The sequence below is a fragment of the Coffea arabica genome, chromosome 2c (assembly GCF_036785885.1).
Source record: "Coffea arabica cultivar ET-39 chromosome 2c, Coffea Arabica ET-39 HiFi, whole genome shotgun sequence".
NCBI classification, from domain to species: Eukaryota; Viridiplantae; Streptophyta; class Magnoliopsida; order Gentianales; family Rubiaceae; genus Coffea; species Coffea arabica.
This window is the reverse complement of record NC_092312.1, coordinates 2,793,425-2,820,564: the sequence shown is the minus strand read 5'-3', so window position 1 is coordinate 2,820,564 and position 27,140 is coordinate 2,793,425. Positions and strand designations below refer to the sequence as shown.

The 27,140-nt window shown below is 38.7% G+C and overlaps 5 protein-coding genes across 9 annotated transcripts; 2 read left to right on the top strand and 3 right to left on the bottom strand.

Annotated features, from left to right (window-relative positions):
- Positions 1 to 539: 539 nt before the first annotated feature.
- On the bottom strand, positions 540 to 8,673 carry LOC113725081 (ABC transporter B family member 28). 5 transcript variants are annotated; one of them, XR_011836208.1, is made up of 17 exons: positions 8,120 to 8,673; positions 7,456 to 7,643; positions 7,074 to 7,097; positions 6,694 to 6,795; positions 6,331 to 6,421; positions 5,790 to 5,890; positions 5,432 to 5,482; positions 5,190 to 5,318; positions 4,897 to 4,959; positions 4,543 to 4,822; positions 3,951 to 4,099; positions 3,764 to 3,853; positions 3,295 to 3,429; positions 3,159 to 3,215; positions 3,027 to 3,083; positions 2,294 to 2,587; positions 540 to 1,819 (listed from the first exon to the last, which is right to left on the bottom strand). XR_011836208.1 is itself a non-coding variant. In XM_072073433.1 (17 exons), exons 2-17 carry the CDS (start codon positions 7,848 to 7,850, stop codon positions 2,351 to 2,353), a joined length of 1,815 nt encoding a protein of 604 aa, XP_071929534.1. In that variant the 5' UTR covers positions 7,851 to 7,871; positions 8,120 to 8,246; the 3' UTR covers positions 2,048 to 2,350. The 5 variants fall into 5 exon arrangements, 4 of the variants coding, with proteins under 4 accessions (XP_071929534.1, XP_027103872.2, XP_027103870.2 ...); XM_072073433.1 differs by lacking the exon at positions 540 to 1,819 and adding an exon at positions 7,790 to 7,871 and having other exon boundaries at positions 2,048 to 2,587; positions 8,120 to 8,246; XM_027248071.2 differs by lacking the exon at positions 540 to 1,819 and adding an exon at positions 7,790 to 7,874 and having other exon boundaries at positions 2,048 to 2,587; positions 8,120 to 8,245.
- On the top strand, positions 672 to 1,848 carry LOC113725083 (uncharacterized). The gene is made up of 2 exons (XM_027248075.2): positions 672 to 1,169; positions 1,264 to 1,848. The coding sequence occupies exons 1-2, from the start codon at positions 672 to 674 to the stop codon at positions 1,534 to 1,536; spliced, it is 771 nt and encodes a 256-aa protein (XP_027103876.1). The 3' UTR covers positions 1,537 to 1,848.
- Positions 8,674 to 10,678: 2,005 nt separating the features above from the next.
- LOC113725080 (uncharacterized) lies at positions 10,679 to 16,514 on the top strand. The gene is made up of 5 exons (XM_027248068.2): positions 10,679 to 11,325; positions 12,721 to 12,979; positions 13,102 to 13,298; positions 13,992 to 14,179; positions 15,967 to 16,514. Exons 1-5 carry the CDS (start codon positions 11,216 to 11,218, stop codon positions 16,251 to 16,253), a joined length of 1,041 nt encoding a protein of 346 aa, XP_027103869.1. The 5' UTR covers positions 10,679 to 11,215; the 3' UTR covers positions 16,254 to 16,514.
- A 1,308-nt stretch (positions 16,515 to 17,822) lies between these two features.
- Positions 17,823 to 18,823, bottom strand: LOC113720987 (dehydration-responsive element-binding protein 1B). Its single transcript, XM_027245517.2, has one exon. The coding sequence runs from the start codon at positions 18,674 to 18,676 to the stop codon at positions 17,975 to 17,977; it is 702 nt and encodes a 233-aa protein (XP_027101318.1). The 5' UTR covers positions 18,677 to 18,823; the 3' UTR covers positions 17,823 to 17,974.
- Positions 18,824 to 23,819: 4,996 nt separating this feature from the next.
- Positions 23,820 to 25,048, bottom strand: LOC113720971 (ethylene-responsive transcription factor ERF027-like). Its single transcript, XM_027245516.2, has one exon. It carries the CDS (start codon positions 24,950 to 24,952, stop codon positions 24,209 to 24,211), a length of 744 nt encoding a protein of 247 aa, XP_027101317.1. The 5' UTR covers positions 24,953 to 25,048; the 3' UTR covers positions 23,820 to 24,208.
- Between the last annotated feature and the right edge of the window lie 2,092 nt (positions 25,049 to 27,140).

Sequence of the window (27,140 nt, the reverse complement as noted above, 5' to 3'; positions counted from 1 at the left end):
CCATCCACCATGAGAAAGAAGACTCTTTCTTGCCCACTAGAAAACCAGCACTAGGTCCATTCTAGGAGGAGACAGAGCAAGAAAACTATGATGGAAAAAACCCGCAATGTCGTTAAATAAATGATTTCGACCAGAAAGCGTAGGCAGCAACGAGAAATTCCTGATTTGCTTACGCTGGACAGGACAGGTACAAGAAGCAATGAGAAATTCCCAAGTTGCTTGCTCTCTGTTGAAGGAGCAAGGACTAATTGAAGTTTCAAGCATTGACGGGGGTCGGGCCGGTGTCGCGACGTAGAATTGAAGGGTTCAGAATTTCTTGTTCTTTTCCTGAAAACTGGAATCTGAGCGGTTGATTTTCACCTCAAATAAACAAGAAGGTCCCACTCCTGCCTTTGCCGTTTCTTTGGGGCGGAAGCGGAAAGATAAGATCTCCTCCCAAGTCAGTGGACTAGAATCAGCCTCGTGCATTGCTGGTGTCCTTGCGCTTCCATCAAGTCCTCGGCCCCAGAATTGTTTCTTAATTTTCTGGAATCATATCATTTATAAAAAAAAAAGGAAGAAGAAGAAAATAAGCTTTACACATGAACTCCCTTTCCGCTCTGTAGAGTAATTTCTTCATCGCCATCACCATCCGCTCTATAGAGCTCAACAATCTACCAGGGTTCAAACAAATGGAGTGTCAAATTCACCCCTCAGGTCCTCAACTTACATGCAGAACTTCCCCACGACATAAGCCTAATTATTCAAGTTCATCCTTAGTTCTACCAAAATCTAGAATACACAAGACAACTGTGGTCGCCTCCCAAAAGAACCTAGATAGACAACAACCAATTCCTGCCCCCCAGCTCACTGAATCAAAAGTACCAAGAAGGGACGTGTATAACATCAAATTTGAGACGCTGGCATCTTGCAAACTCGGTATCTCCGTATATCCCGACTTCGAGTACAACGCGGAGCGGGGCAGCGGTAGTGGGATGGGCACAAATAGAAATACCGACTCCAATGAATCCGATGGAGACATTTTTGTTGACTTCGACTTGAATACCCTCTATATTCCACCACTCACAACTGCAACAACTAGATTCATGGGACTGCCATTGCCACCTTTTCTCAGGATTGATATTGCTCCAGAGATATTACGGGGAAGCATCAATCAAGAAACGGGCAAGGTAGTCTTCTATGACCCTCTGCTTCTATTGCTTTCCTTTTTTGTATTATAATTCGGTAGTTTCCTGAGAATTACTTGGTGCTGTTCTTCTGAAGGTGGAGCTTGAGTTCAAAGCTAGCTTCTGGTTTTCAGTTGGGAAGCTTTATAGAGCTCCACCTTTGCTGGTAGGGACTGTGTTAACATCTGAAGAGTCAGAAGGAACAATCAGAAGTGGAAGAGGTGAGCGCTTAAACGGAGGAGGAAGATGCCGGCTAGTTGGAGTGGCCATGGTTCAACCGATTGACGACTTCTTTATGAATTCATTCCTTGGCCTTCCGACTGAATGCTTTGCCGAGTTGAACGCTATCATCTCAGTTTCCACTAAATAAACAATAATCAACACAAATAAGGCTCTCCACCTATTCGCCTAAGATCAAAACATTATTGTAGCTTTGCCGGAGAAACAATGCAGGATGACTTGCAGAAAGGTTTTTGTTTTTGTTTTGGCCCAATTTTAGAATGGTCGCAGCTGTGTCGAGCAAAGTATTCAGACTTGATCTGAAGTGATAAAATATTCATATTTCAATTGCCCACCAACCAAATTCATGGGCATTAGCTATACTCGTTTATGTAGGCATCAAAATCCTCTTGTCATCCAAAATCTCCAAACAGCTATTATAAATAAAGCAAGATTGTGAATATTAGCTGTCCAATATCGAAAGTAGTAATTAGACGTAATTGTGCACAGAACTGACAAGTTGCCGCCGGGAAAAAAAATCCATATATCATTACTGCATCGAGCATGGAATGAATTCTATATTGACCGTGCTTGTGAATTTTATTTCACATAGCTATTCTAATCTTTAACTCATCCTCTGCTTGATAAGATGCAACCAATGGTTAAAGATAGCAGAACAAATTCCCATTAACCAAAGCAATTAAGTGCTTTTAGAAGAGAGTGCTTTTTTTTTTTTATATTTAAAGTAATGCAAGTGGAAAGGCTTGAACCCGGAACTTCTCACTTACATTCTCATCCTTTAAATCACACAACCCCCCCAACCAAAAAACCAAAACCCCCAGAAGAGTGTGCTTGTTAAAGCCTAAAGGAAAAAGAATATATTTTTGAAGGTTCTTCCAAAGACTCACATAATCACGGGCTCTGCAGTTTGAGATGGCAAGGGTTTGATTCTTGCTATTTCACTATCATTCAAATGCAAGTCTCTGGGTGCCAACAAGAGAAGCATATTGGCCTCTCCTACTTAACAGCTCCGAATGCGTCCCTAACTCCGCAATCTTCCCATTAGAACAGAGGGCAATTTGGTTTGCATTCTGAACTGTGCTCAACCTGTGAGCAATAACCAGCGTTGTTCTTCCCTTCATCAGACGGTTCAGAGCACTCTGGACGAGGCGCTCACTAACTGTGTCTAAAGCACTAGTAGCCTGCAGTGCATAAGCATAAACTGATTTATTCAGCACAAGGTAGAGTTAATAGTTCAGAGTAAAACTGTCTATCTTTAAAGCTGAAAGCAGCTGATAATGCAATGTATCTAACAATCCAGGCCAAGTTACTTCCCAATCAAAATGAAAGAGCCCTTTACCATTCTGAGCAATAGCAAACCAATGGATAAGGTTCTTTTGACTGTGAGGCCCTGGGAATCCTAGCATATGGTTTCTCAAATATACAAAAATTGAGTCTGCTCCTGCATATTAAGCCCCTGAGATCCCAAGTTATGGTGGATCAACTTTCTCTTTTGGGCATACAGACCCTTAGACGTCCCAATATTAGTTTGTTAACTGGCCTTGGGGGATGAGTATCTGTTTTCTATACCTTAAGTAAAACACAACACACAATGCATTAGGGATTGGCCTAGAAGCATACCTCATCAAGGATAAGGACTGGGGCATTCTTAAGGAGAGCCCTTGCAATGGCAATTCTCTGCAAATTTGGTGAGGGGTATTCAGTAAAACAACTCTCAAACCATAAGCATACACCAAACCATCTTTTAATTACCTGCCTCTGCCCTCCACTTAGCAGACCCCCACGCTCACCAACTAGAGTGTCGTAACCCTGTCCATTGCATGAATATTTAATACCTAAACAAACTGTGCAAAATTATATAGATAACAAGCATATTCGAAATGACAACCTGTGGCAATGAAATTATAAAATCATGAGCATTTGCAGCTTTGGCTGCCTTTATCACATCATCCTTTGATACATAATCATCTGGGAGGCCATAAGCAATATTTTCACCAACAGACACGGAAAAAAGGACAGGCTCCTGTAGAAAATTGGGTACAAAAATATAACAAGAGATAACTGCATAAGTACGAAATGCTTATGAGTCCGAGTTAGATGTAACATTCAATCTGATTCAACTTATCGCAAGAACCAATCAAAAGTTATCGCTAAAATGTCACCAACCTGTTTTTGGACCCAAACCTTTATGACATTAATTAAGGGTTAAACAAGAGCATGACAATTCAATGACCCACTTGGACCTCTCAAGAGTCATAAGTTGCTGCTATCAAGGGTCACTGTACCAATAATGCTCTATGCTGATTAAACAGAAAATTAGACATAAAAAAGTTGATTCCCAAAAATTAGAAACATACTTGATTTACAATGGAGATAACTCGAGCCCATTCTCTTTTATCAAATGTCCTCAAATCCTCTCCAGCAACAGTTATGCGGCCTCTGCTTGGCTGCAAAATCCAGATATTTGTTTTATCAAATTCTTAATTCAATGATCTGTCACAGGGAACTTACTACCATAAGTACATGAAACATTGAACAGCAGACCTCATAGAAACGTGCCAATAATTGTACTATTGTACTTTTCCCTGCGCCACTCGAGCCCACTAGTGCAGTAACAGTTCCATGTCTTAAACAAAGATTAAGACCATTTAGGACTTCAACATCAGGCCTTAATGGATATGAGAAATGCACATCTGTTGCAAAGCACAATATAAGAATGACCAGTTGTATGAACATTGGTATAAATTCTCAGTTATATGAACATTGGCATGATTTCTGAGTGATACAACTCCTAAATTATGCATCTTTAACCGCAGGAAGAGGTTTGTGATAACTAACATTTCAAAAAGCAGATGAAAAATGGGCAGAAGAAAACTAAAATTCAGGTATGCACAATATACTCAGTATGTTAAACTCAGTTTAACAAGAAAGAAAATTTTTTTAAAAAAATTCGGTTTCATCTTACCAGTAAATCACAACACTAAGCGCAGTCATGAAATTCGCTTATTTATTGAGAATGAGAATTGACCCTAACACCTGATTCCGGAAGTGATAATGATCAATAAAGACTTCACTCCTTTAGCATGAAACATATCTACCCTTGCATGCAGAAGGCTAGATACCATACAGCACATACCTTCAAGACAAATATCACCAGACCCTGCAAGGCTGCGGACGCTGCTAGCTGATTTCAAAGAGGTTGTGTATGGCATATCTAAAGATTGTGTTTGACTTTCAAAACCATTTACTAAGAAAATACCAAATTCTTTATCAGGCATCTTCTTTAGCTTGATGTCTTTATTTAAACCATAGGCAAGGGCCTCGTCAATTTCAGCACCAGATAAAACTGAGTTGATCCTATCTGTAGCAGCGAAGGCTCCACGCAGATCTCCAAACGTGTTCACTAGCCCTTGAACCTTAAAGAACAAAACATTAAATATCTTATCAAGTGTCTTTAACATCAGAAAAGACGTGGATAAAGAGTACTTACAGCGAAAGTCAAGATGAAAGTGTATCCAATGAAAGAAGCCACAGTCCCCACAGTCATTTCGCCCTAATAGAAAGCAGACATTTTTGAATGCTCAGCTCCTAAGAAAAATGAAATCACTAAATAGCCTACAGAATGTCAGACATGGCCACAATCCACATTGCAAACTTTTACTTTTAGAGACCATTGCACAGAGCATATGTACATCTACACTTTCAGGTTATGGACATAAATTCAAGCATAAAGATACTTCCACTGACATACATATTGAGAGTACAAAAGCTCAAAATGCTTACAGCTTTTACTTTGCTTCCTCCGAGACAATATAAGGTTACCAAAGAGACATAAACTGCAATTCTAGTCAGTGATTCGTTAATGGATTTAAAAGTCCCAAGCTTTATGCCACTACTCTCATACTCAAGAACCTGCACAACTAGAAACATATGTTATGTCCATAGAGGGCCAGGTAACATCAGCAGAACAGAATTTCTTGGATATAAGATGGAAAACATGACCCAATACAATGAAAAAAAATAACCTGGCGCCCAAAAAAGGACATTTGACGTTTTTCCCCACCAAATGACCTTACCTGTAAAACCCAAATGCAAACATGCGTTCAATGAAAGAATCATTTGAAAACTGTGACCTACCCAGTCTAAATTTCATAAAACAGATGAAGAAAGTTAAAAGCAAAATCAATGTGAGGCACGAGAAAATATCGTGCGAATATCATGTGCTCTTAAAAAGGATAGGACAGATAATGATGTAGTGATCCAAATATGGTTTGTAAGCTACTAAAACCAGTGACTGACTCATGAATGCTTCAGAAGGGGATACAGAAGTACAAAATCTGCAACAGTCTGAATATAATTTCAGAAAGCTATATGCCAACTTACAGTACGAATAGCTGAAAATGTTTCAGTCACACAATCAGCTATAGATGCTTGAGCCAAAGCATGAGCTTTGAAAACATTGACAGTTGTCCTCTTGTACACAGCTAAAAGACAACAACAGCATCTTACAGGCCAGAAAACATGAAAAGAATATTACTGTCAAGAACTTCTAACAAGTTTCCTCTTTCTTTGGAGATGAAATATAGCATGTCAGGGACCATTTCTAGACTGGATTAACATGCAAACTTATTATCATGTATGGATAAAAGTAAATTGTCATCCATTCACCATACACTCATGTTAATGGCAAACCATCATGAACTGCTTCAGTTATAAGATTTGTCGAGTGCTGCCACCCAGAATATGTTTGCAATAAACCATAAATGTTGTTTATGTTAATTTCTGCTCCAAACAAAAACTAATGTAAAGAGAATCTAGAAGCCTAAGGATCAAGGAATTTTAAGGAAGACAAAAATCAACAACTGCACAAGATTTTCAGAAAAACAACTATGCAGAAGCAACCACTACTTTATATAAGTTTTACCAATGAAAGTAGAAACAAAAATGATTAGAAAGCCAAGGATTGGTGCAAGTTGAGGGGACAGAGCAAACAGTAGGCAGATGGTTCCAGCAACCTGCAAAGAAAAGAGAAAGGTCCAGATACATAAACGATTGCTAAGAAAACTCCGGAAGCAGAAGGAAACTCAGCCTTTTCCAGCTAACAAAAGTACCCTTACCCAAAAAAAACATGTTATAATAAACATCAAGAACTAAAAGACTTTTTTCTCTGTTACACAAGAAAGTAAATAAAACATAACTAAAGCAGATCTCTTCAGGAACAAACTAGCGGAACTATGCAAATAGAAATAATATAAAGCTCACATTTACATAATGTAGAGTAGCTTGCCTCAGATAGGGCTCTTAAACCACGATCTCTTGATACATTTTCACTTACGATATTCTTTAGTGAACCCAAATCGGATGTCAGCAAAGAAGTTAGTTCACCCACCTACAGGTCTCAAAAAGAGAATTATGAATTAGAAAACTGGCAGACCAGGATGTATAAAGACCGATGAAATAGCAGTTACCACAGAATGAAAAGAAGGCTATTGAGCTAGATTACATGCAATTGCCACAGGTGGAAAAATTAACTTGATATAAAAACATGATGAAATTGAGAAAACAAAACACACTTCTCGACGGGATGAATGCCTAAAATTTTGGTTAAGGCAAAAGGTAATATTTGCCAGCCAAAAATGACAGTTTCAGAGGATTTCATTTGCTTACCTTGTAATGGTCAAAAAACTCCACCTGGAAATGAAGAGAAATTGAAATTGTCAATAAAAGATTAACTAATCTATAATAATGGTCTTGCTCAAGATTTCGCATTTTACCTTCAGTAATAAATGTTGCTTTGTTTTTTGTTTAAAAAGAATATAAAGACTATTAAACATAATCAAAGTTTCTGGAACAGAAGAAGGCCATCAGACTATCATGCGAATTGTAATCTAAGTCTTGAATGCTGCGTAACTGACAAACCAACATTCAGGAACTATTATTTTCCGTTTAACATCACGCATAATTCGTTGAGTGCATGACAATATACAATTAAGCTTAAGATGATGTTGACAGTACTCCAAAACATAGATAAGTAAGACCATGAATTTACCTTCTGAATCAGTACTCGCTGAAATATCTGAGCTCTTAAGCTAGACATAACCTTCTCCCACATGGAATTCATGTTTACAATGAAAATAACCGAGAAAATTGGCTCTAGTGTGTACAGAATTCCAACTTTGCTAAGCAGCTGCCACAGAGGCTCTTGTCTCCTTCCGACAAGCACTTCGAAAAATCTTCCTGGAACAAGACTCTCATTTCTTATATAATAATCGTTGATCAACATTATTATGCTCAGGATTCTTGTATGATTCAAACTGAAACTCTTTACCGAGATTGATAATGGATTAATGGTATGCCAGTATATGGGAATCAAGAAATACTACCTCTCGAGATTGAAGAATAGAATTTCTTGTGAGCAAGTCCACTTATCAGAGTTGGTCCCATTCATTTCTTAAAAGTTACAAGCTACTAATCATAAATGAAAGGAAGTTAATTAGATAAAGCCCCGACTACAACTAGCTGTGTTATCCTGGGCATGGCTGAATTCCAAGAGCATGATCAGGGAAGAAACTAAACTGGGTTTACCTAAGTAGTACAGCCTAAATTAAAACGACAATTGCCACACCATCATCATGTAAAAGTGACAGTAGTATGTTGGGAAATTAAAGATTGAGTGAGGTGAGGAATGAAGAGAATAATCATAGGTAGCATACCGGAATATATGGGCATAGCGAGAGTGCAAGTGGTGCAACCAACAAGAGTAAGAAGGGAAGCCGCCAACCTCAGCTTATGCCGGGAAACCAATCTCCAAAGCAGGCCCCAGCTGACGAGATAGGCCGGCTGAGCTGGCTCCGAAGCCTCCTCCTCTTCCACCTTATATTCGCTGTTCTCGGAAGACACGGAAGCCGGGCCGGAAACGTATGCCGAAGTGATTACCGACTTTAAAAATTGTCGGCCCGATAAGCTTCTTCCTGATTGTTGACGCCAACAAGAAAGTGATGACGAGGATAACGGTGATACAGATAGCTTTTCCCCGAGAACATGACAATCACTACCACTAGTTAATGCTCGTAGCCTTCGTCTGGGGATGTTTTTGTTGTAATTTGCGGCAGTCATGAGGTGGATTAAGGGAGAAGCAGCTGCCGGAATTGCCATGGTCGATCTTTTACTTTCCGCTTCCCTTTCTCTCGGTATAGTTGTATGTGTGGACTGCGGAGTCGCAAGAAGACCCAAGGGTCAGTGGTTACGGTTACCGTTACCGTTACAGCCTTAGTCCAGAGTATTTTAATCAGGCAGTAAATTGTTATCGCGGGTTTTTTTTTTTTGTTTGCGTGGTGTCAAAATTTTATTTTGTTCAAAAAGGAAATTACTATTTAGATTAGGGTCGACAAAAAGTCGTTCCACGTTAGAACCCAGTTTAATATTTTGTTTTAAGTTTTTTTTTGGTGGTTTAGTGAAATATTTGCAAGCAAGTCCAAGCCCACTTTTAACCCCACACCGTATTTTTACTAGGCCTGTCAATCGGGCCTAATGAGCCGGGCTTTGATGAGTTCAAGTTCAGCTCATTTAATTTGAAACATTTTTGGGTTTCGGACTATGAGTTTCGGATTCGTAAATGTGAAACTCATACTCAACTATAATACTGAGCCTTAATCTGCATATTTTTACTTTATATTTTAGAAAAGAGAAGATGGCTACTTTTATGTATCACATTGTGAAGTTTCATTTCTTATTTTTTCTATTTGTGTTTGAATTTACTCAACCAATAAGAAAAATTAGAGATTTAGTTATGCATTACTAATATTGGCTCTAGAAATCTCATGAAAGAATCTTTAGATGTATTTTTGTGTTTTGTAATTTATATATATATTTAGTATTTAGTAAAAATATATTTGGATATATAAATATACATAATATCAAAATATAAATATTATATATATAGGTAATTAAAGGCCCGGGCCTATATCGGATTTGAGCCTAATAAGGCCCAAGCTCGGCTCACATTAATTCGGACCTAATTTTTAGGCTCAAACTCAAACCGGCTCACTAAATGATCGGGCTCATCGGGTTTTCTGTCGGGCCGAATGAGCCGAGCTCGGGCTGGCCCAACCCCATTGACAGTCCTAATTTTTACTTTATATTTTAAAAAGAGAATATGGCTACTTTTATGTATCACATTGTGAAGTTTCATTTCTTATTTTTTCTATTTGTGTTTGAATACCCTGTTAATCCTTAGTTACATGATAAATATGTTTCATAATTATTTTTTATTTTACATATATTAGATTATAAAAATATTATTATAATGTATTATTTTTAAAAAAAAATACTCTATTTGAACACACTCGAACGTAAACCTTAAATTTTTTTTAACATGTTTATTCTTTGACGTCTATAGCATTTTAATTGTGCATTCAAAGAATTTCCTACACACTAGCAATACTTGAATGTAACACATTGGTACTTATTTGTGGGAAATTTTGCATAAACAATGTACATGTAAGTGCATTACTAAAACAATTATGAAATTGGATGAGCATCCACTTTAATTTGAAGTCAAAGGTGCTTAAATTTTGGGTCACGATATTTAAAAAGAATCATTTGAAGAGTCACCGAATATGTTTTTTATATCTCATTAAAAGTACCCATAATAATAGAATTAATAGTAACATATTACAATGAAAGGACTAAACACCAAAATCGATGGTATAAATAATAACAAAAAAAAAAATTGACTAAAATTAAGATTTGCAAGTGAAAACTGAATTCTGGAGTCTGGCATTTGAATTCATTAAATCAACTAAATGTTAAGTATTTAATTTGATGTATTTGAGTATATATTACATTAAATGATACTAAATCAATAGTTTATCGTTTAATTTTTTTTTGAGTAAATTTTACCTAAAAAATTCAATGTCACTTAATCAATTTAAATGTTTTGTTTTGATTATTTGAACGTATCTAAATATGATAAGATTTGAATCCGTTAAATTTATGGATCGTGATGAATTATCAAACAAGGCCTAGCCTCAACCTTGGTGGAATAAATTACTTGATACAAGTAATATGGGTGGTTTGTTATTGTGTATTGAGTACACATGAGTTTTTCCAAAAAAAAAAAAAAAAAAAAACACGTGAGTGGTTTCTCTAAGTTGGTGGGTTAGTGGTGGTTATTTACTCACTGGTCAAGCTAAAAAGAACGGAAAACCGAAATCCACAATCATTGGCTGGGGAGGTTATTAAATGAGTAGAGGAGGGTGACATGTGGTTTGATTCTTACCGAGCTTGGCTTCAAGATCAATGGCGCCATATTACCACCACTACTTACTGGCGAAGGGGAGTCCACGTGTCGACTGGTGACCCGGCCCGTGTAGTGCTCCTCACGAGATTCTGGTCTACCCTCCCTGTTTTTAGTTAAGAAGCTATTGCTCCATCCCATCTCTCGCAGTAGTCCGCCCCAAGTTCGATTGCACTTTTAACTGATTTGATTTGATTGAATCATTCATCAGAACCTCAAGAAACTCCAACCCTTTTGTGGTGTTCCCTGTTGCTTTGATTCGATGGGCTAGTACAATCATCATCGTCTAATAATAAGTTGGCATACATCTTTGGCTGGAGCTGCTGCTGCTGCTGCTGCTGCTTATTCATTCGTTCGTCCAATCAATCAATCAATCCAATAGAATCCCACATGCAAATCTTCCACTCCCGAGTCCCATCCATTCATCTGTGGAATTCTCTTTTCCTGCTTCGCTTTTGACTTTCTAGTGAGTCACTATATATCTTCCCGGACCAGTCGCCAGTCAGAGGCGATGATGGCATCGATACGATGTCGTCGCTTGCCTGTCTTATTATTTTTGTCTTTTTCCTCCATTCTTGGAGTTACCGACGCTAGCGCCGGGGATGCTGATCCGATTTACGGGTATAATTCTCAGCTAACCTTTTTTTTCGTCTCTATACTGCTCCCCCAATCTTTTCCTTCAACTAAATCACATATTCCCTCCCCCACCCCCCCCCCCCCCCCAACTCTGTGTTTCTCAAGGTTCAAATTTGGTTTAGATATCAGTTATTTGGCATGAGCTTGGAAGTTTGCTTAGAAATGATTCGTGCTTTTGTTTTTGCATTCTTCTTGGTTAAATTTTTGTTGGAAAGAGTTTGTCTGCCTCGAGAGGCATAGAAATTTCTGGGCAAACTGAGCTCAAGAAGTAGCTCTTGTTGCCATAAGTTCTACGATTTATATACTCTGGAATTCTATCTGGTTTCTCTGGAAGATGTGATTTCTGCCTCCAGTGAGTGACCCAGAAAAGTTGGGCTCTCAGTCTTTGTTCTGACCCATGAAATCTCTCAGGTCTGTAATTAGCTGTTAGGGTTGGACTCAGAAATTTGGGATTGTACAACTCCAAACTACATAAATACCAGCTCCAATTCTGATGGAGAAGCAAACATAGCCTAAGATGAATGTTCAGTTGCTTTCAACAGTTGAAATCTTTTGGCTGATTTGTTATACTTTGTTGTGGATGATCGATTTACATGGCTAGACTTTCCCGGTTTGCACATTTTATGAAATAATTTGAGGGTACAGTGGAGCTGGAATATGTTTTGCTATGACGAGCTATATTAAGATTGGATTAGGTGGTAGTGTATATTTTGGGAAGGAGTCTTGCAGAGTTGATAATCATAGTAAAATTTTGGTTTCAGAGTTTCATTTGAAGCTGTAGACCCTGAAATTGTTGTTGGTTTGTTCGTTGATGTATTCTTGTATGCCACTTCATTCTCTTTCAGCTCATATTTTCTGACGATATGCTGCCCTGAAATTTTCTTGGTCATAGAAAAGTAGATGAATGCCTGATAATGCAGGGACATCCTTTCATACAGCTCCAACTTCCTGAGTTAAGCACGGATATGTTGTCCCAATCACTATAAAATTGTGTAACTGCATCTGGACCCTTGATTGATATAAAATCTTTCTGTTTCTATTTTACTCATTTTTAGCTCAATATTATTCAGTAAATGAGCTAGGGAGAATACTGAAACGGGTCAATAAAATGTGTTTGGCAAAACTCTGGGTATAAAACTTAGATTTGAAATGGAAGTCATGTAAAAAGGAGTATTTATCTTCAATTAAATTGGTTAAATGATGTTGATACGCTTTGTTGTACGCAAAGATTGAAGTGTTGGGTCTACTGATAGTTGGATATAACGTTTTGGGCTGGCCTCTATAAAATTGAGAATTCATTTGTACATTTATTTTCTCACACTAATTATTGTCTTCTTGGAACTTATGCAATTTGGCACACTCAATTTGCTGCCCTGCCAGAGCTTGTGTTGAACAATGTGAGAAGACTGGATGCGTGGGTGGAAAATGCTTTCAGCACTGTAATTTTTCCAATGGTAACTCCATTGATGGTCCATGGTATCTCCAGGAGCCACTTTATTTAAGGTGGAAAAGATGGGACTGCCAAAGCGACTGCAGATACCAATGTATGCTTGCCAGAGAAGAAGAAAGGAAAGAGCTTGGTTACAAGCCCGTGAAATATCATGGGAAATGGCCTTTCCGTCGTGTGTACGGAATCCAGGTTTGTAACTGATATTCCAAGGAAACTAATTTTCATTGTTGATCAAAAGCTAGTAATCATTCCTTGTATTGGTTTTTGCTTAATGCTTTGTGCATCTCAAATCATGATCTTCTATTTCTCAGGAACCTGTTTCTGTGGCATTATCTGTCCTTAATCTTGCAATACAGTTCCATGGCTGGGTTTCATTTTTCATCCTTGTAAATTACAAGCTACCTTTTAGCCCAAGCAAAAAGACATACTATGAGTACACTGGCTTGTGGCATATCTACGCAATGTTGGCAATGAACTCCTGGTTCTGGAATGCTGTTTTTCACAGTCGGTGAGCATTGTCTCTCTTTTGCTTCGTTCTGTGATGTGAGATGTGCTAATTTCAGATGATTTGGTATTGTATATGGTGGATGATCTGGGTTTAGGCCCAATTTCAAGGAAAGACTGCTTTTGCTTTTGTTGTGACAGTGTGGATAGAATGTCTTGTAGCCTTCTTAATACTAGAGGGACCAAAATCAACTTCAGTGATACTTGGGACAAATATTTCTCCTGTCCATGTTCTGTTGCTAATACCATATCTTCGTTATCCAGCTCAACTCTAAAGAGGGACAAACAGAGACCTTGTGATGGATCATGTGTTTTAGCAGATTGTAGCCCCCTAGCCCCTCCCTCCCCTCTTGGGCCCCACGTGGTACATTTGAACAGCCTTGCTTTACAAGCAAATGATAAAAGAAGAAACAACATCATGAAAAGAACAGAAACTTTTCTAGTAATACCTCGCAATTTTTGATGTGCTCTCTCATCCTTCTATATACCTGTACTGTTATACTCCACATGTTCAAAATCTCCTTTTTCTTCGAGCAATGGCTCAAGAAAACATCTATGCCCTGGGTTTTTTACTTTAGACCAGGGTGACGTCGTTTGTGGGTATTTGGTCTATCAGCATGTAATATCCATTTAACTTCTTGTCTTCTATTGCTAACCTTTGGATTTTGGGGTGTCAATCATCTGTAATTGTTTGCAGTGATGTGGAGTTAACAGAGAAGCTGGACTACTCATCTGCTGTGGCATTACTTGGATATTCTCTTCTTTTGGCTATATTGCGAGTTTTCAATATCAGAGATGAGGCGGCCAGGGTGATGGTTGCTGCACCTGTTATTGCTTTTCTGACAACCCATATCTTGTATTTGAACATTTATCAGCTTGACTATGGTAAGTGCACTTTCAGCAAGCTTCATCTGAACTACAAATTACAAAAATGCCAACTTGCCTTTCATTCTATGTAATATGGTGGTAACGACCAAGACATGTTAAACTGCATTTTGGATATCCTTCATGGACTTATCATTATCTACTTGCTTTTCCATTGTTGGTCCTGTTTAAGCATAGTCCTAAAGGTGAGGACAAAATAAAACATGATGGGGGGTGTTATTTTTAAGCTGTTAACTACAGATAATCACAGATCAGAGAGTAACATTCTTCAAGTCCTTGGAATGTCCATTCAAAGTATTGTAATCAAACCATCAAAAACATACTGGAAAATTACCAGATTCGTTGGGCATTCTGGAGCATGTGCAAACCACTTATAGAGCCACAGAATATATTCAAGTACCATGATAAACATCTCATTTTCATATTAATAAACGGAGCTCGACTTGAAGTTGTCGGTTTTCATTTTCAAACTATGTAATCATTTGTGAACATTTTCAGGGATAATAGCTTTGTCCGCATAATTATGTTTTTTTCCTTTTGTAGATATCTTTTGGTATATCAATGTCAAATAGGATGGGTGCATAAATAAATTTATCTTCAAGTAAAGGCAGAAATAAAAGTTTTGCTCCCTGTTTTTGACTCCTTGTCACCTTTAACACATTGGGTACCTGTTGTATCTGTAATGTGTCATTTTATGTGTTGAGTTACTTTAAAATTTAACAAAATAAAAATCGTAGGCACCTCAATTGCGAGTAATGAAAAGGACAAAGGTACTTGAAAACACAATGGACAAAATGTCTTCCAAGTGAAACATGAGGGGACCAAGTTCAGAGTTCTGCTATACGTATGGAACTGATAAAAGAGTTTTCATACAAGTATATTTTGAACCAAACAAACATTACTTGTGTCATATAATCCTTGTGCTCTTTCATCTCACATGGCTTTGTCCAGTTCAAGCATATTGTCTTGGGAAACATTTGTCCAGTCCCAGTTCAAGCATACTTGATCCAATTCAAGCATATAATGATACATTTGGAAATTTGGTTTAAATATATATCCCGTGGTTGTCCTATTGATTTTATTTTCTAAATTTGGAGTTAGTAAGGAATGACAACAATCAAAATGAATTGAATTGGATCAAGTACTAAAATTTTTCTGTCTTTTTTATGTGTGCATGAGTAGAACACAATGCGTAATAACAGATGTCTAAATATCGGGAGGAGGAGGTAATTAAATGCGTGCTCATGTTTGATTGAGCTTTGTTGAGGTTTAACACCTGCACGTCTGCATGCTTTCATTTTTGTCTTCCTCTTGTGCCTTTCCACCGAGAATTTGGCTTTACTGTTATCTTTGACTTCAAATCGGAGATCTGGGATATTGCTTTTGCTCCATGCCAATAGAATCATTCGAATGAAAGGCCAATTTTTTCCTTAAAGATAGTATTAACAAGTTCCTACAGGGCTCTAGAGTAGCTGAATATGAGATAAGTGCATCAGGTTTCTGGCCTATTTTTGCTGTCATCTAATGTCAATTTCATATGGAGCTGAATGGGCAAAGGTCTCATAGTGTGCAACTTTATATGCCTTCTTGCTTACATTTTTAACAATGTCCGTCAAGGATATGCTGGTAATTTACTTGGCCTTACCAACTGCTGCAGCTGGATATGTATGTCCTAGTCACTTAACAAGAGATAGAAAAGAATAAGCTGCAGAAATCAAATTGTTGAATCAATGTTTTTAGTTGTTATATGAGCTGGAGACCTAATTAACCTGTTCGTTCTGTTGCAGGCTTGAACATGAAAGTTTGTGTGGCCTTGGGAGTTACGCAGCTACTCTTGTGGGCTGTATGGGCAAGTGTTAGTCAACATCCTTCCCGCTGGAAGTTGTGGCTGGTGGTGGCTGGTGGAGCTATTGGCATGCTTTTGGAGATATTTGACTTCCCTCCTTACTGGGGATTTGTTGACGCCCATGCTCTGTGGCATGCCACCACCATTCCGCTCACCTACCTTTGGTGGAGTTTTGCTAAAGATGACAGCGAGTTCAGGACATCGATTCTCGTGAAGAAGATAAAGTAGAGCATTGGAAGGCATATCCTCAGTGGCTAATATATTGTATCGATATACGACCTGCTCAGTTTTTCTGTTTAATCCTTCAAAGATGTCTTCCTTTTTTGCTTGCATTCTAGCAATTCTCTGAAATGCTTATCGATGCAAGTTTCTTTGCTTTGAATTTCAGTAGATTAATGTAAAAGATGCATTGTTTTTTTCCACGTGGATATGTAATGGGGTTGTAATTGCTTTATTTAAAAGTGCAATTTTGTTGTGTTCCTCTTGTAACTGTTGCTGCCTCAGAGAAACCTTTAATTTAGTCATGCATCACACTCGCTTTTAACCGAGTGCTGGCTAGTGAATGCTGAAAATCTTTTTGTCCTTTATTCGGGGTAAGAACCGAATGTTGATCCGAACGACTTGTTGCATTCACAATATATTTGCACATACTGTGTAACTCTTTCAATCCAACCATCGGCTGCAGGATTCGAATCTTGAACCTGACAGCGAAAAAAATTCTAAAATTGTAACTTATATTAGTTTTCCTTTTTTTGTTTGTTTTGTTTTCAGGGGATTTGGGTAAAACGACCATTTGCAATAGTCACCTGGCATCTGCTATGTACGAGAAGAAATCTAAAAGAGGGCTACACAAGCTTTTGTTGTCATTGGTATATGTAAGAAAAACAGAAGTTGCATTTCCAGATTGCAATTATTTCTATACGGGATAGATCAGAAAATAGTCGGGCTGCCACTGGAAACACTAACTCCAAACTCCTCCCAGCGATAGAAAGGATTGATCATCGTTCCATGAAGCTTGAATATGTCTTTATTTGGCACGAACGGTATATAGCTGCCCATACAAGACAGCCCTTCTTCTAGTTCTGTCCTGGGATCGACATTTATGAATCTTATTGGGATGTCATCTCATTCCACATGCTGATTTCGTTTGCTCTGTCTTGGCCGAAGAGTTTGGGCTTTGGAAGTATTGCCAGGACTGTGTAAATCTCCCTTTGTTTTCTCATTTTTTGAAATCAATTTTGGCAAGTATCTATGCATGTATGAGATATGAGGGGCTCCTCTATGGCTATGACTGTAAGGGGGTGCTTGGATCATGTTTCGGAATTGAGATTGTAATCGTATATCCTGCATTTTTTTTTTCACTGAAGTGAGTAAACCTAAAAACCCTGGATTTCAGTATTTAGGGGGTGTTTATAGGCCGCATCCTGGAATCTGAATCGGAGTTGGAATGAAAAATTCCACCATTCAGTATCGACTTTCCTCGTTCTCTCTCGTCTGTTTGCTTTGGAACTGGAATGAGTATTGTACTACTAACGTTTCTCATCAATTTGAAACCCCCCTTATAACTAGGGAATAACAAAGAACGAAATTCAACACTTTCTGACTGACTGTAGCAATTGAAATAATACCACACTTTCACATCACGAACATTCATTCACACACCAGTACCTGTCATCAGGCAAAATGGTGGTAATCTTTCATTACTTTCACACTTACATAGAATACAAGAAGTGCTCTCTTGGCAGTAGTAATTTAACTAACTGTACAACCTACTCTTACTTTTGTTTTGTACATTACGTTCCACACTATCCGTACAGGTCCCCAAAAACTCCAGTACGGAATAGATCATTTGCTACGCAGTTCGTAGCAAGCTAGTAGTCTAGTACTAGCAAAAAGTTCTGCTACTACGATCCACCAACTGCAGAGTACTTCTACATATCACCAGTAAATCAAATTGAATAGCTCCATAGAAACATATCAGCATTAGCTTCAAGTTCGAGGTCATCCCCAACTGCACATTGGGGTGGAGGCAGCATCAATCCTTCTGCCATATTGGCAATCAAGCCAGGCATGCCAAAAACCGCCTCCTCATCCATGAAGAAAACATTTTCCGGGAATGCCACTGATCCACATTCCTCTTTATTAGCATGATCACCAGAGGCACCTGATGATACCCCATCACACGACTCCGACGGCCTAAAGGCCTCAGCGGCCTCGGCAGCAGCCTTCTGAATGTGCTTAGGCTCGGGGGATTCCGGAACGGGCAGCCTCCAAGCAGAGTCAGCAAAGTTCAGACAAGCAGAACGGCCTCTGAGGGCAATAGCCGCCACGTCATGGGCTCTAGCAGCCATTTCCGCAGTGGGGAATGTGCCCAGCCATATCCTTGATTTCTTGTTGGGTTCTCTGACTTCACAGACCCACTTGCCAGAGTTCCTTCTCCTGATGCCCCTGTACACGGGATGCCTGGTTTCGCGAAACTTTTTCCTGCCTGCACGTTTCTTGGGATTATTGGAAGCTAAGAGCACTTCTTCGTCCGAGTAATTGGCTTTGCAGGCATTGACTACGTTGTCCGAAGTTGATGAAGAGTCTGGAAAATCAGGGGATGATGGATTAGGAATTGGGTCGGAGTAGCATGTTGAGAAATGGTTCATTCTTGAAAAAATAGTAGTAGTAGTGGACAGTGCGGAGTTAATTCAACTGAAAGTTAAAGGCTGAAGCGAGGAATCGTACGACTTGGTGTTGTGAAACTCAAAAGAGGGTATATATATAATGCAGATTAATTGAAATGATGGTTGAATTGACTGGAATGTATGATGTGATATGAAATATTTGATGAGCGTTTTGATGATGATGATGATGATGATGATGATGATGATGATGAGCTAGTTTGTATATAAACTTGGCGGGTTTCGAGGGGGGTGGGGTGAATGATTGAACGCTCAAGAGACGCGAACGCGGAACGGTGATAAGCAGCCAGCCAGGCTGGGGGCCGGGGAGCGGGATTTTGATAGTTTCTAGTTAGCCCAAGTGGGAGCAGTCAACTTTTAAGGCAGGAAAGAAAGTGGATTTCTTCCGACTCGAAGCTGTCTTCGGGCCCCAAGTTGTACTTTGTTTCACAGTAGTACTGAGGTTCGAGGCATGGTGCATTTGACACGTGCTCTGATGTAACGCAGCAACTTGGCTGCTGGAGCCAGGTGGAGGAGGGGATTTGACTCTTCTGAGCTGGAAGGATTAGGGCCCCCTCATTTCGCTAGTTTTATAATCTTTGATCCTTTCGTGGTTGTCTCTTGACCTTTTCTTTCTGTGAGGACGTCAAATTCCTTGTTGCCTCACTCTTTTTTTTTTCCTCGTCTGTTTGACGTGTCAGAAAATTGAGCCAACTGATCACTTTTAACTTCAGACAAAGCCTGGAATTAATAGAAAGTGACAATCTTGAGGAGCACTCTATCTTAGCTAAATAATTAATAAATAAATCTTATATACAGTGAGTGACGGTGCTGTTGAATGCACGATCCATATATAAAATTTGAATTTCAAATTCAAATTCAAATTATGTGTCATGCATCAAATAATAAAACTATATACACTGTCAGTGTATAGATATTAATTCATAATTAATATGAAATATTCTTGGATCGGAAGCTCATTTGAACTAAAAAAACTTAATTGTATTGTGACATTATTTGGGGGACAAACAACTTGGTAAAATACTCGGATAATTTATTTATCTTTTAAAGTATGAAAAAAAAAAAACAGAACCAAGTTGTTCTCTTTATAGTACTACTACTAATGATTCTTATGGCTTTTTACCAGCGGTTGCTTTTTTTTTTTTTTTTTTTTTTTTTTGTTGGTGGAAAGGCAATAATTGATTACGAACTAGTATTCAACAAAGCTACAAGGCAACAAGCCAGAGCCTAGAGGTGTCCTTGTATTTCCTATTTTTCGTTCTGGCCTTTGGGAGACACAACGCAAGAAACAAAATTTCCTTTTTGAAATGACGTCATGTTCTCAGAACACGGTTGACAGTTACTACCGGTGGTTTCCCGCGGAAACGCGTGAACCACGTGCTGAACGGGTAAAATGGGTAGCACCCAACAACGTGCCGCTTACTAGGAGTGGTATGGTTGTCCGTCCCCACTGCCATATTCAGTGATCTCATTCCTCCGCTAGTCAGTAGTCACTACTACAGTACTACTATAATTAAAGTCAGAAACCGGAGAAAGCCAGAGAGGAAGGTAACCAGGAAACTCGAACCGGATTGTCCTCTTCATAGCCTTCTTTTTCTTCTTCTTCTTCTTCTTCTACTTCTTCAGCTGTTGGTATTACTTTTTGTCAACATTGAGTACAACGTTGCATTAATGGCCCCAATTCCGTGTTTTGTCTTTCTCATACGAGATCCCTTTCTACTACAGTAATTAATAGTGGAAGCAGCTGGATCCAGTGAACTTGTCCCCTATCCATTCCTACTGAAAGCGCCACAGCCGCCTGTTTCTTCCCTGGATTGCAAACGATTGCGGTGGCCCCTGAGTTCCAGTCAAGGTTTGGATTAGGTCTTTAAGAAGTAGTACACAGTATCTGATTTCCAGCATGTGAAGGAATTAAAAGATCCGGCCAAAAGGAGAAAAACAAAAAATGGCGAGACGGAATTAGAAGATGGAGTATAAAAAATGCCCCACCAATAGTCTAGTGGATGGAGCTAAGGGGGAAAAGGAAAAACTTTTTTTCTTATAACATGACCAGAATTAATTCTCAAGAGAGCTGCAGATGATGCTGCTGAGTGCGTTATGACTCCAAACTAAAGCCTTTGTTTGGATTGTGATTTTTCACAGAAAATTTTTTATACTTTTCATGAATATATTTTATAATTACGTTTTTATCTTATGTTTTTTTCTCTTTTTATAAAAACTCTTAAAAATAGCAATTCAAATACGTTCTAAAGCTTTGCTTTGACAAATGTACAATATGTTCACATATATATTTTTTTACCTCTAAAGCTTTGATTCAACTTTTTTTAAAATTTTTTTCTAATAGCAGTGGGATAGAATTTAAATAATGGGGAGACAAAAAGAAGATTGAACCTAAAATCTCAATCTAAATTTTTTTTCCGAACGAACACGATAGAATCTATTTTAAACCTACTCTTACTCTATACTAAGAGAAGTGAGGGATCTGAAAGAGAAGTGAGGGATCTGAAGAGGTTCGAGAAGACGAATCACTTACTCCTACTTTATACTAAGGGAAGGGGGATCTGAAGAGATTTAAGGAGAATTTAGAAGGGACTGAACCACCACCGATACAGACGGGGTGTGTAGGCACCTGCTAACAAAATCTTAAAAGTTAGATTTTTAGAGTACAGGCCAAGAGTTTTGATCTCTTGACCTATATTCAAGTATAGTTTTACATCTTTCTTAGTGGCCAACCAGAGTAGTTGGTTCTCAATCTTAATTACTAGGGTAAGATTTTGATTCAATTTATTTATTACCCGCGAACCAAATCAATTCATTAAATCGCCATCGTTACTTTCTACTGGGCAACTGCTCTCCTTCTTCACGCACGATAGGGCAAAATGACAGCGAGCATTATTTTCTTAATACTACAGCATAATTCATATGGCCCTCGCACAGGGAGGAAAAACATAAAATTTAGTTCTTTTTATTCTTCTTAATCCTTTTGCATCGCTTGAAAGATCATCCCGTTTGTCGCGTTTACAACTCTTTCCATGGCCTCGACCATAGTGGAAATAGATATGATTTTTGTCCTGCTTTTAGGCGGATTCGGACCAGTTACCACGCATTACTTTACCTAAGTTGTAGTCTTTTTTTTTTTAATTTAACTTTTTTTTAATAAAAGAAGAGCGAGATTTAAAAAGTAAAACAGTAAAAAAAAAAAAAAAGAGATTTGAATACAGTATCTCTAAGTTTTGACACCACTTTTGCTGGTAAATGGATGCCTCATCGGTTTACTTTTTAAGTTTCTTAAAAGTTCAGATAACATGAAACCAATTTTGTTCTTTAATATAAACCTCATTTTTTTAAAAAAATATCTTTAAAGAAGAAACAAAGATTTAGGTGAGCTATATGTTTATCTACTATATATATGTCACGAAACATTAACATGTAGAGATACGGTATATAGGGCAATTTTTCGTACCAAAATAATAGGTAGTTCCAACCCCCACCCCCCCCCCCCCCCCCCCCCCCCGGCCCCGGCCCCCAAAAAAAAATCTAAAAAACCAAGGGGGGATTTGTTTTGGGCAAGTAATGCCTGTGTTGGTGTGATATCATTATCACCCACCAGAACCATAATTTGAACGGTGAAATATTTCTGATTCGATGGTCCACCTTGATTTCTTGACCCAAAGGGAGAAACGTAATCGGGGCCACCACATCTCTTTACATAATTACTTCTCTTTTTTTACACATTATAAACATGTACTAAATCTTTTTCAGTCCATTTTAGGATCATTCTTTTTAAGTAGAAACATCTAACCAAAGTAAATTTTAGAAATTAAAACATCAAATTACAAATATTTCCTTTTCATTTCAGTCCTTTGAACACAAAAATGAGGTAAAAAGAGAACCCGTAATCCCTGCCTCCTAGAGATTTTGAAGCATAGGGGAATTTTCCAAATGAACAAGCGCGGCATAAAGTGATCAAGTCTCTCGTGTTTTAGCTGCCTCTTCAAATCTTTTTTTTACTGTAGGCAATTTTCTCAATAGCAATATTGAAGGGTCATCCTCTTTTTTTTTTTTTGTTTAAGAAAACATTTACTCCCTTGATGACTCCTATATATCTAATGCAATGGAATTTTTCAGAACTTGTCCAGTGGTGACTCGAGTATCAGATTCCCCCCCCCCCCTTTTAAGTAACTATCTCCCTCTTTTTCTTTTCTTTTTTGTTTTGGCCTTCTTTCTTGGTTGTGAAAGAATCAGGGTCCACTGAGGTTGGTTTAATTTTGCCCAACCCGAGTAGCTCGTGTGATGTGTTGTTCTTTTTTAGGATATGACCATCAAGAATCGAGTCTTGGGATTAACGTGGTCGAGAGGAATCAACCTATCTTCTTAGGCCGCAGCGGATAGTCAGCCGAAAACCTGGATATCCTTGCGTCAACAAAAAAAAAAAAAAAAAAAAAAAAAGAGGTTTGTTTAATTTAGTGATTGGCCATTTTGCTGCACCGAATTTAGAAGATCCACTTAGTAGTATATTCCCATCGTTGTCAGACCAAAAGCATCTTCCACCTTTTTCCGTCATATAATTCCTCGGATACTCTATTTGACAGAAAATTTGATTGAATGACCTAATACTTCCTTGTCCTCACGTCTTTGGGATGCCTGAAGCCTAAGATTGAATTAATCAGATAAAGCAGGGGATGTTTCTTGATGGCGAAATATATAGTTAGAGCCTTTTTTTTTTTTGGGCTCCATCTGAATTTTGGTATATATAAGTGAAAGTTGAAACCTGATACCATATGCATGCTGAAGTCACGCCACAGATGACAGATGCAGCCAATTTTTGGTAAATGTTGATGGACATGTTTCATCTACGAGGGTAAGCAACAACGAACAAGCATATAATGGTCATCTGCAGGACTTCATATCTGTCTCAAGTCAAACATGGAAAAAGGTCAAGCCTGCTTTGAGACGTTAGCTCTGAAGGCGGTTTTTGTGTTTCCTTTTCCAGAAACAGAGCAGTCGTTTTCCGAAATTAATTAGGAAATCCCTGAATACCAGGAGTGGTAAAATATTTTTAATTCAGGTCACCGGTTCTTATTATACAGGCCCTAAGAAGACAAAATGCACATAACAAACTTGGCACTGGAAAATCACTTGTTACTGCTTATCGCATACGATGAGACGGGTCTATATATTTACACTCATCTATTGCTGACTAGCATTTAGGTTGCAGGCAGCAGAAGTGCAGAACACAATATTCTCAAGCCTCACACGACTACGCTTCCCAACTCCTAGCTAGCTGGGAGAAAATAAAGTGGGGAAATCAAACTTCACAACATTCTAATAGAGTAATGGAGCTCTGAAAAAGTTGGACTGGGAAGGAGCCAGAGAAATCTAATATGGTGGAACTGGTCTAAAGACAGCATATGACCGGGCAACTATTGCGCTGCTAGTATTTTACATACATTGTTTTACGCGCTAGATTGAGAAGGTGAAAAAGAAGCTCCGGCGTCAAGGATAGCTCCAAAGATTATCTGCGTCGGAATTCTCCGGCGACTCACCAGACACCGCGGGCTTCATCCTTGGCGGGCTCACCAGCATTCCCTCCGCCATGTCCACTAGCAAATTTGGCATGTCAAATAGTTCCTCCTCGTCAACAAATTGATCTTGTCCCATTTGATTATCACCGGAAGTCGACGCGTTGACGTCCTCGTTAATTTCTACAGGGTCTCTTGGAGATGTAGCAGGAGCTTGATCAAGTACTGCAGGTTCTTGTGGCGGTTCTCTGGCAGCAGCAGCACTTGCGGCCGCGGCGCGTACGTCTGCCGCGGATAGAGAAGCCGGTATAGGATAGGTAGGAGCTAATTCCGGGAAGTTGAGAATGGCGTCGGGTCCTTTCAATGCAAGCGTGGCGGCGTCATAGGCTGCAGCCGCCATTTCTGGGGTGGGGTACGTGCCCAGCCATATGCGCGTAGTTTTACGTGGTTCACGTATCTCTGACACCCATTTGCCACTCCTCGATCGAACTCCCCTGAAATGAGGATGCCGTCGTGATGGTCCGCTGCTTCCGGTGGGTGAGGGAATGGTTGCTGAGGGCGATGGCTGTGACGGTGGCGGTGGGCATTCACAAGTGTTTGACCCAGAAGCAGTGGCAATAATACCTGTGGGTTTTGGTTGTTCCTTCGGTTGAGGAGGATCGTCAGGGTCTGGGTCGTCTGGTCTTAAAGAATTGTTTGGCTGGTCACTTTCTAGCATTTTGATTTTGCTCGAATTGGTGTTGGGTACAACGTGGGATTAGGATCGAGAGGGATTCGGTTACGTGTGTCATGCGGAATTTTGGTTGAGTGCTTGGGACGATTATTTGGGCCATTTAAGGAGGGCGAAGGACCGACTCAAAACTCAAAAGCGTGGGAAAATCGCGGGCCCATCCTCCGCTCTCCTCCCCAGTCTCCACTCATTGTTAACGTCTCCGTCATTAACTCGTATAATTAGTACTAGTATTGCTTTTGTACTGCTGACTCACCAACTGTTTAACAGTTAACAGTTAACACGAGGCAAAGAACACATGATGATGCGGGTTTTCGACACGTTATCAGTTGGAGCTGGAAATTAGCTGTTAAACCTTCGCACTTGCCACACTTAAGCCGCGGGGTCTACATCCAGCACGTGAATCGTAATGTTTCCTCTGGGGACAAAAATATTAATAATTATGAGTTCATGATTTCAACTAATCCTATTGGTTGTGAGCTTTACCCATGTGTCCAATTTCCATTCTCCAGTCCTCCTGCGGGAGGCATACAGCATACTATCTTTTGAGGCCCATTATTCATCAAGCATCAATATAGCTACTTTGGTGGGAGATATTCAATTATTAAGTTTGTTATTTTAAATGTGCTCATTTTGTTTTATCAATGGAGACAGGAATTATATAAATACTAAGATTAGTTCTTATGCATTAGGCATTATATAAGACTAGGAAATTCTAATTTCTCAGTGTCATGCATACTAACTGTATAGTCAATTTGAGTTTTTGCTCGTAATTGTACAGTTTTTTATATCAATAAAATCAAATTATCATTTTAAAAAAATTCATGAACCATCATTTTTGAATTTAGGTTTAAAAAAAGTAGAAATTTTATGTGAGACAGGTAAAAGTTTGTTTTGATATGGGAAAGTGTGACTTAGGGTTAGTCATCCAAATTTATGGCTAATTAAATATTAGTGAGTTTCACTAGTATATGTAAAGATGTAGTAAACGAATCTAATTAAATTAAATATTTTAGTTTTTAAGTTTGTTCGATTATTTTAATAAATTTGAGATGGCGTTCAAACTTTGCTAGTTTATTTATCAAACTAACTCGAGTCAAGTTCAAGTAGTTTGAACTTTTTACCTATCAATTCTAATTTTATGCTAATCAAGTCAAATTCGAATTATATTTAAAATTTTATCAAATACAAAATCCTACTCAAATTTCGGTTGATTAGTTTGCAAACCATGCTCGAACGATCTCTTACTGAACTAAACTCAATTCCAATACCGACTAACTTGATTCATTTTTCAACCATAAGTATATGATCTTCTTTTGAGTAAGTATTAGTCTCATTTTATACTTTGAATTTTGACCGTCGGCACAAAAAAGGAATTACTAAATGTTACCTATTACTCAACTCTACGATCTAATTAAGTTCTAACAGCTTTTCTACACAACAATAACACTGCAAGCAACAGTAACCAGTAAGGCCCTGATCAGGTGACTATTAGCTCTCTTGTTCGACTCTCAATCTTTTCTTTTCTTCTTTTTTTTTTTTACCCCTCGTGTAAGTTTAGGAGTCTCCTTAAAAAAAGAAAAAAAAATCTGCAAGCAACAATAAAGCTTCTCGGGGAGGCCTCTATGTCCAGATTCAAGTACGAGTGGAGCTAATTTACTTGCAAGATGCAGTTCAAGACTTCAAGCATGTAATGCATACTAAGTTAACCATATCTTATAATAAGTCAGATAATTAAATTACGCGCGGACTGATAGAGTAGTAATTGGGGGAAAAATGCGCGTAAAACAGTAGTTGACGTAAACAAGTTGGTACATGGCGGACCTAAAGTGGGGGCTAAGAGCAGGACATCCGAACCCATTACCGTACCCCATTTAATTGGCACAGACACTCTGGACGGTCCTACTAAATGCGAGGAAGTGGATCACTTCCAGCTGATTTCGTCCAAGCTTTGCTTTTTAATGCAATCCAAAGGCTGCAGAAATCAAAACCGTAGCTGAGTCCCACAGAAGGGCAGCCGTCTCTCTCTCAATCTAATAATAATCATTATGTTTTGTGGGGGGGGGGGGGGGGGGGGGGTTTGCAGAGATATTTGTCGTACGACTTTGTACCGTAATACGTTGCCAGAACCGCACATCTCTAACGCTGCAATTGTGTCACGTTCTAGTTCACAGCT

Bases quoted from the DNA above. Each gene is read 5' to 3' on its own strand.
- LOC113725083 (XM_027248075.2), top strand. From the start codon at position 672: ATGGAGTGTCAAATTCACCCCTCAGGTCCTCAACTTACATGCAGAACT. The intron at 1,170-1,263 runs GTAGTCTTCTAT...GTTCTTCTGAAG, and splicing joins TCAATCAAGAAACGGGCAAG to GTGGAGCTTGAGTTCAAAGC.
- LOC113725080 (XM_027248068.2), top strand. From the start codon at position 11,216: ATGATGGCATCGATACGATGTCGTCGCTTGCCTGTCTTATTATTTTTG. The intron at 11,326-12,720 runs GTATAATTCTCA...CTGCCCTGCCAG, and splicing joins GATGCTGATCCGATTTACGG to AGCTTGTGTTGAACAATGTG. The intron at 14,180-15,966 runs GTAAGTGCACTT...GTTCTGTTGCAG, and splicing joins CATTTATCAGCTTGACTATG to GCTTGAACATGAAAGTTTGT.
- LOC113725081 (XM_027248069.2), bottom strand. From the start codon at position 8,561: ATGGCAATTCCGGCAGCTGCTTCTCCCTTAATCCACCTCATGACTGCC. The intron at 6,796-7,073 runs GTAAGCAAATGA...TGAGACCTGTAG, and splicing joins AGTTTTTTGACCATTACAAG to GTGGGTGAACTAACTTCTTT. The intron at 5,319-5,431 runs GTTATTTTTTTT...CTAGTTGTGCAG, and splicing joins TGTCCTTTTTTGGGCGCCAG to GTTCTTGAGTATGAGAGTAG.
- LOC113720971 (XM_027245516.2), bottom strand. From the start codon at position 24,952: ATGCTAGAAAGTGACCAGCCAAACAATTCTTTAAGACCAGACGACCCA.
- LOC113720987 (XM_027245517.2), bottom strand. From the start codon at position 18,676: ATGAACCATTTCTCAACATGCTACTCCGACCCAATTCCTAATCCATCA.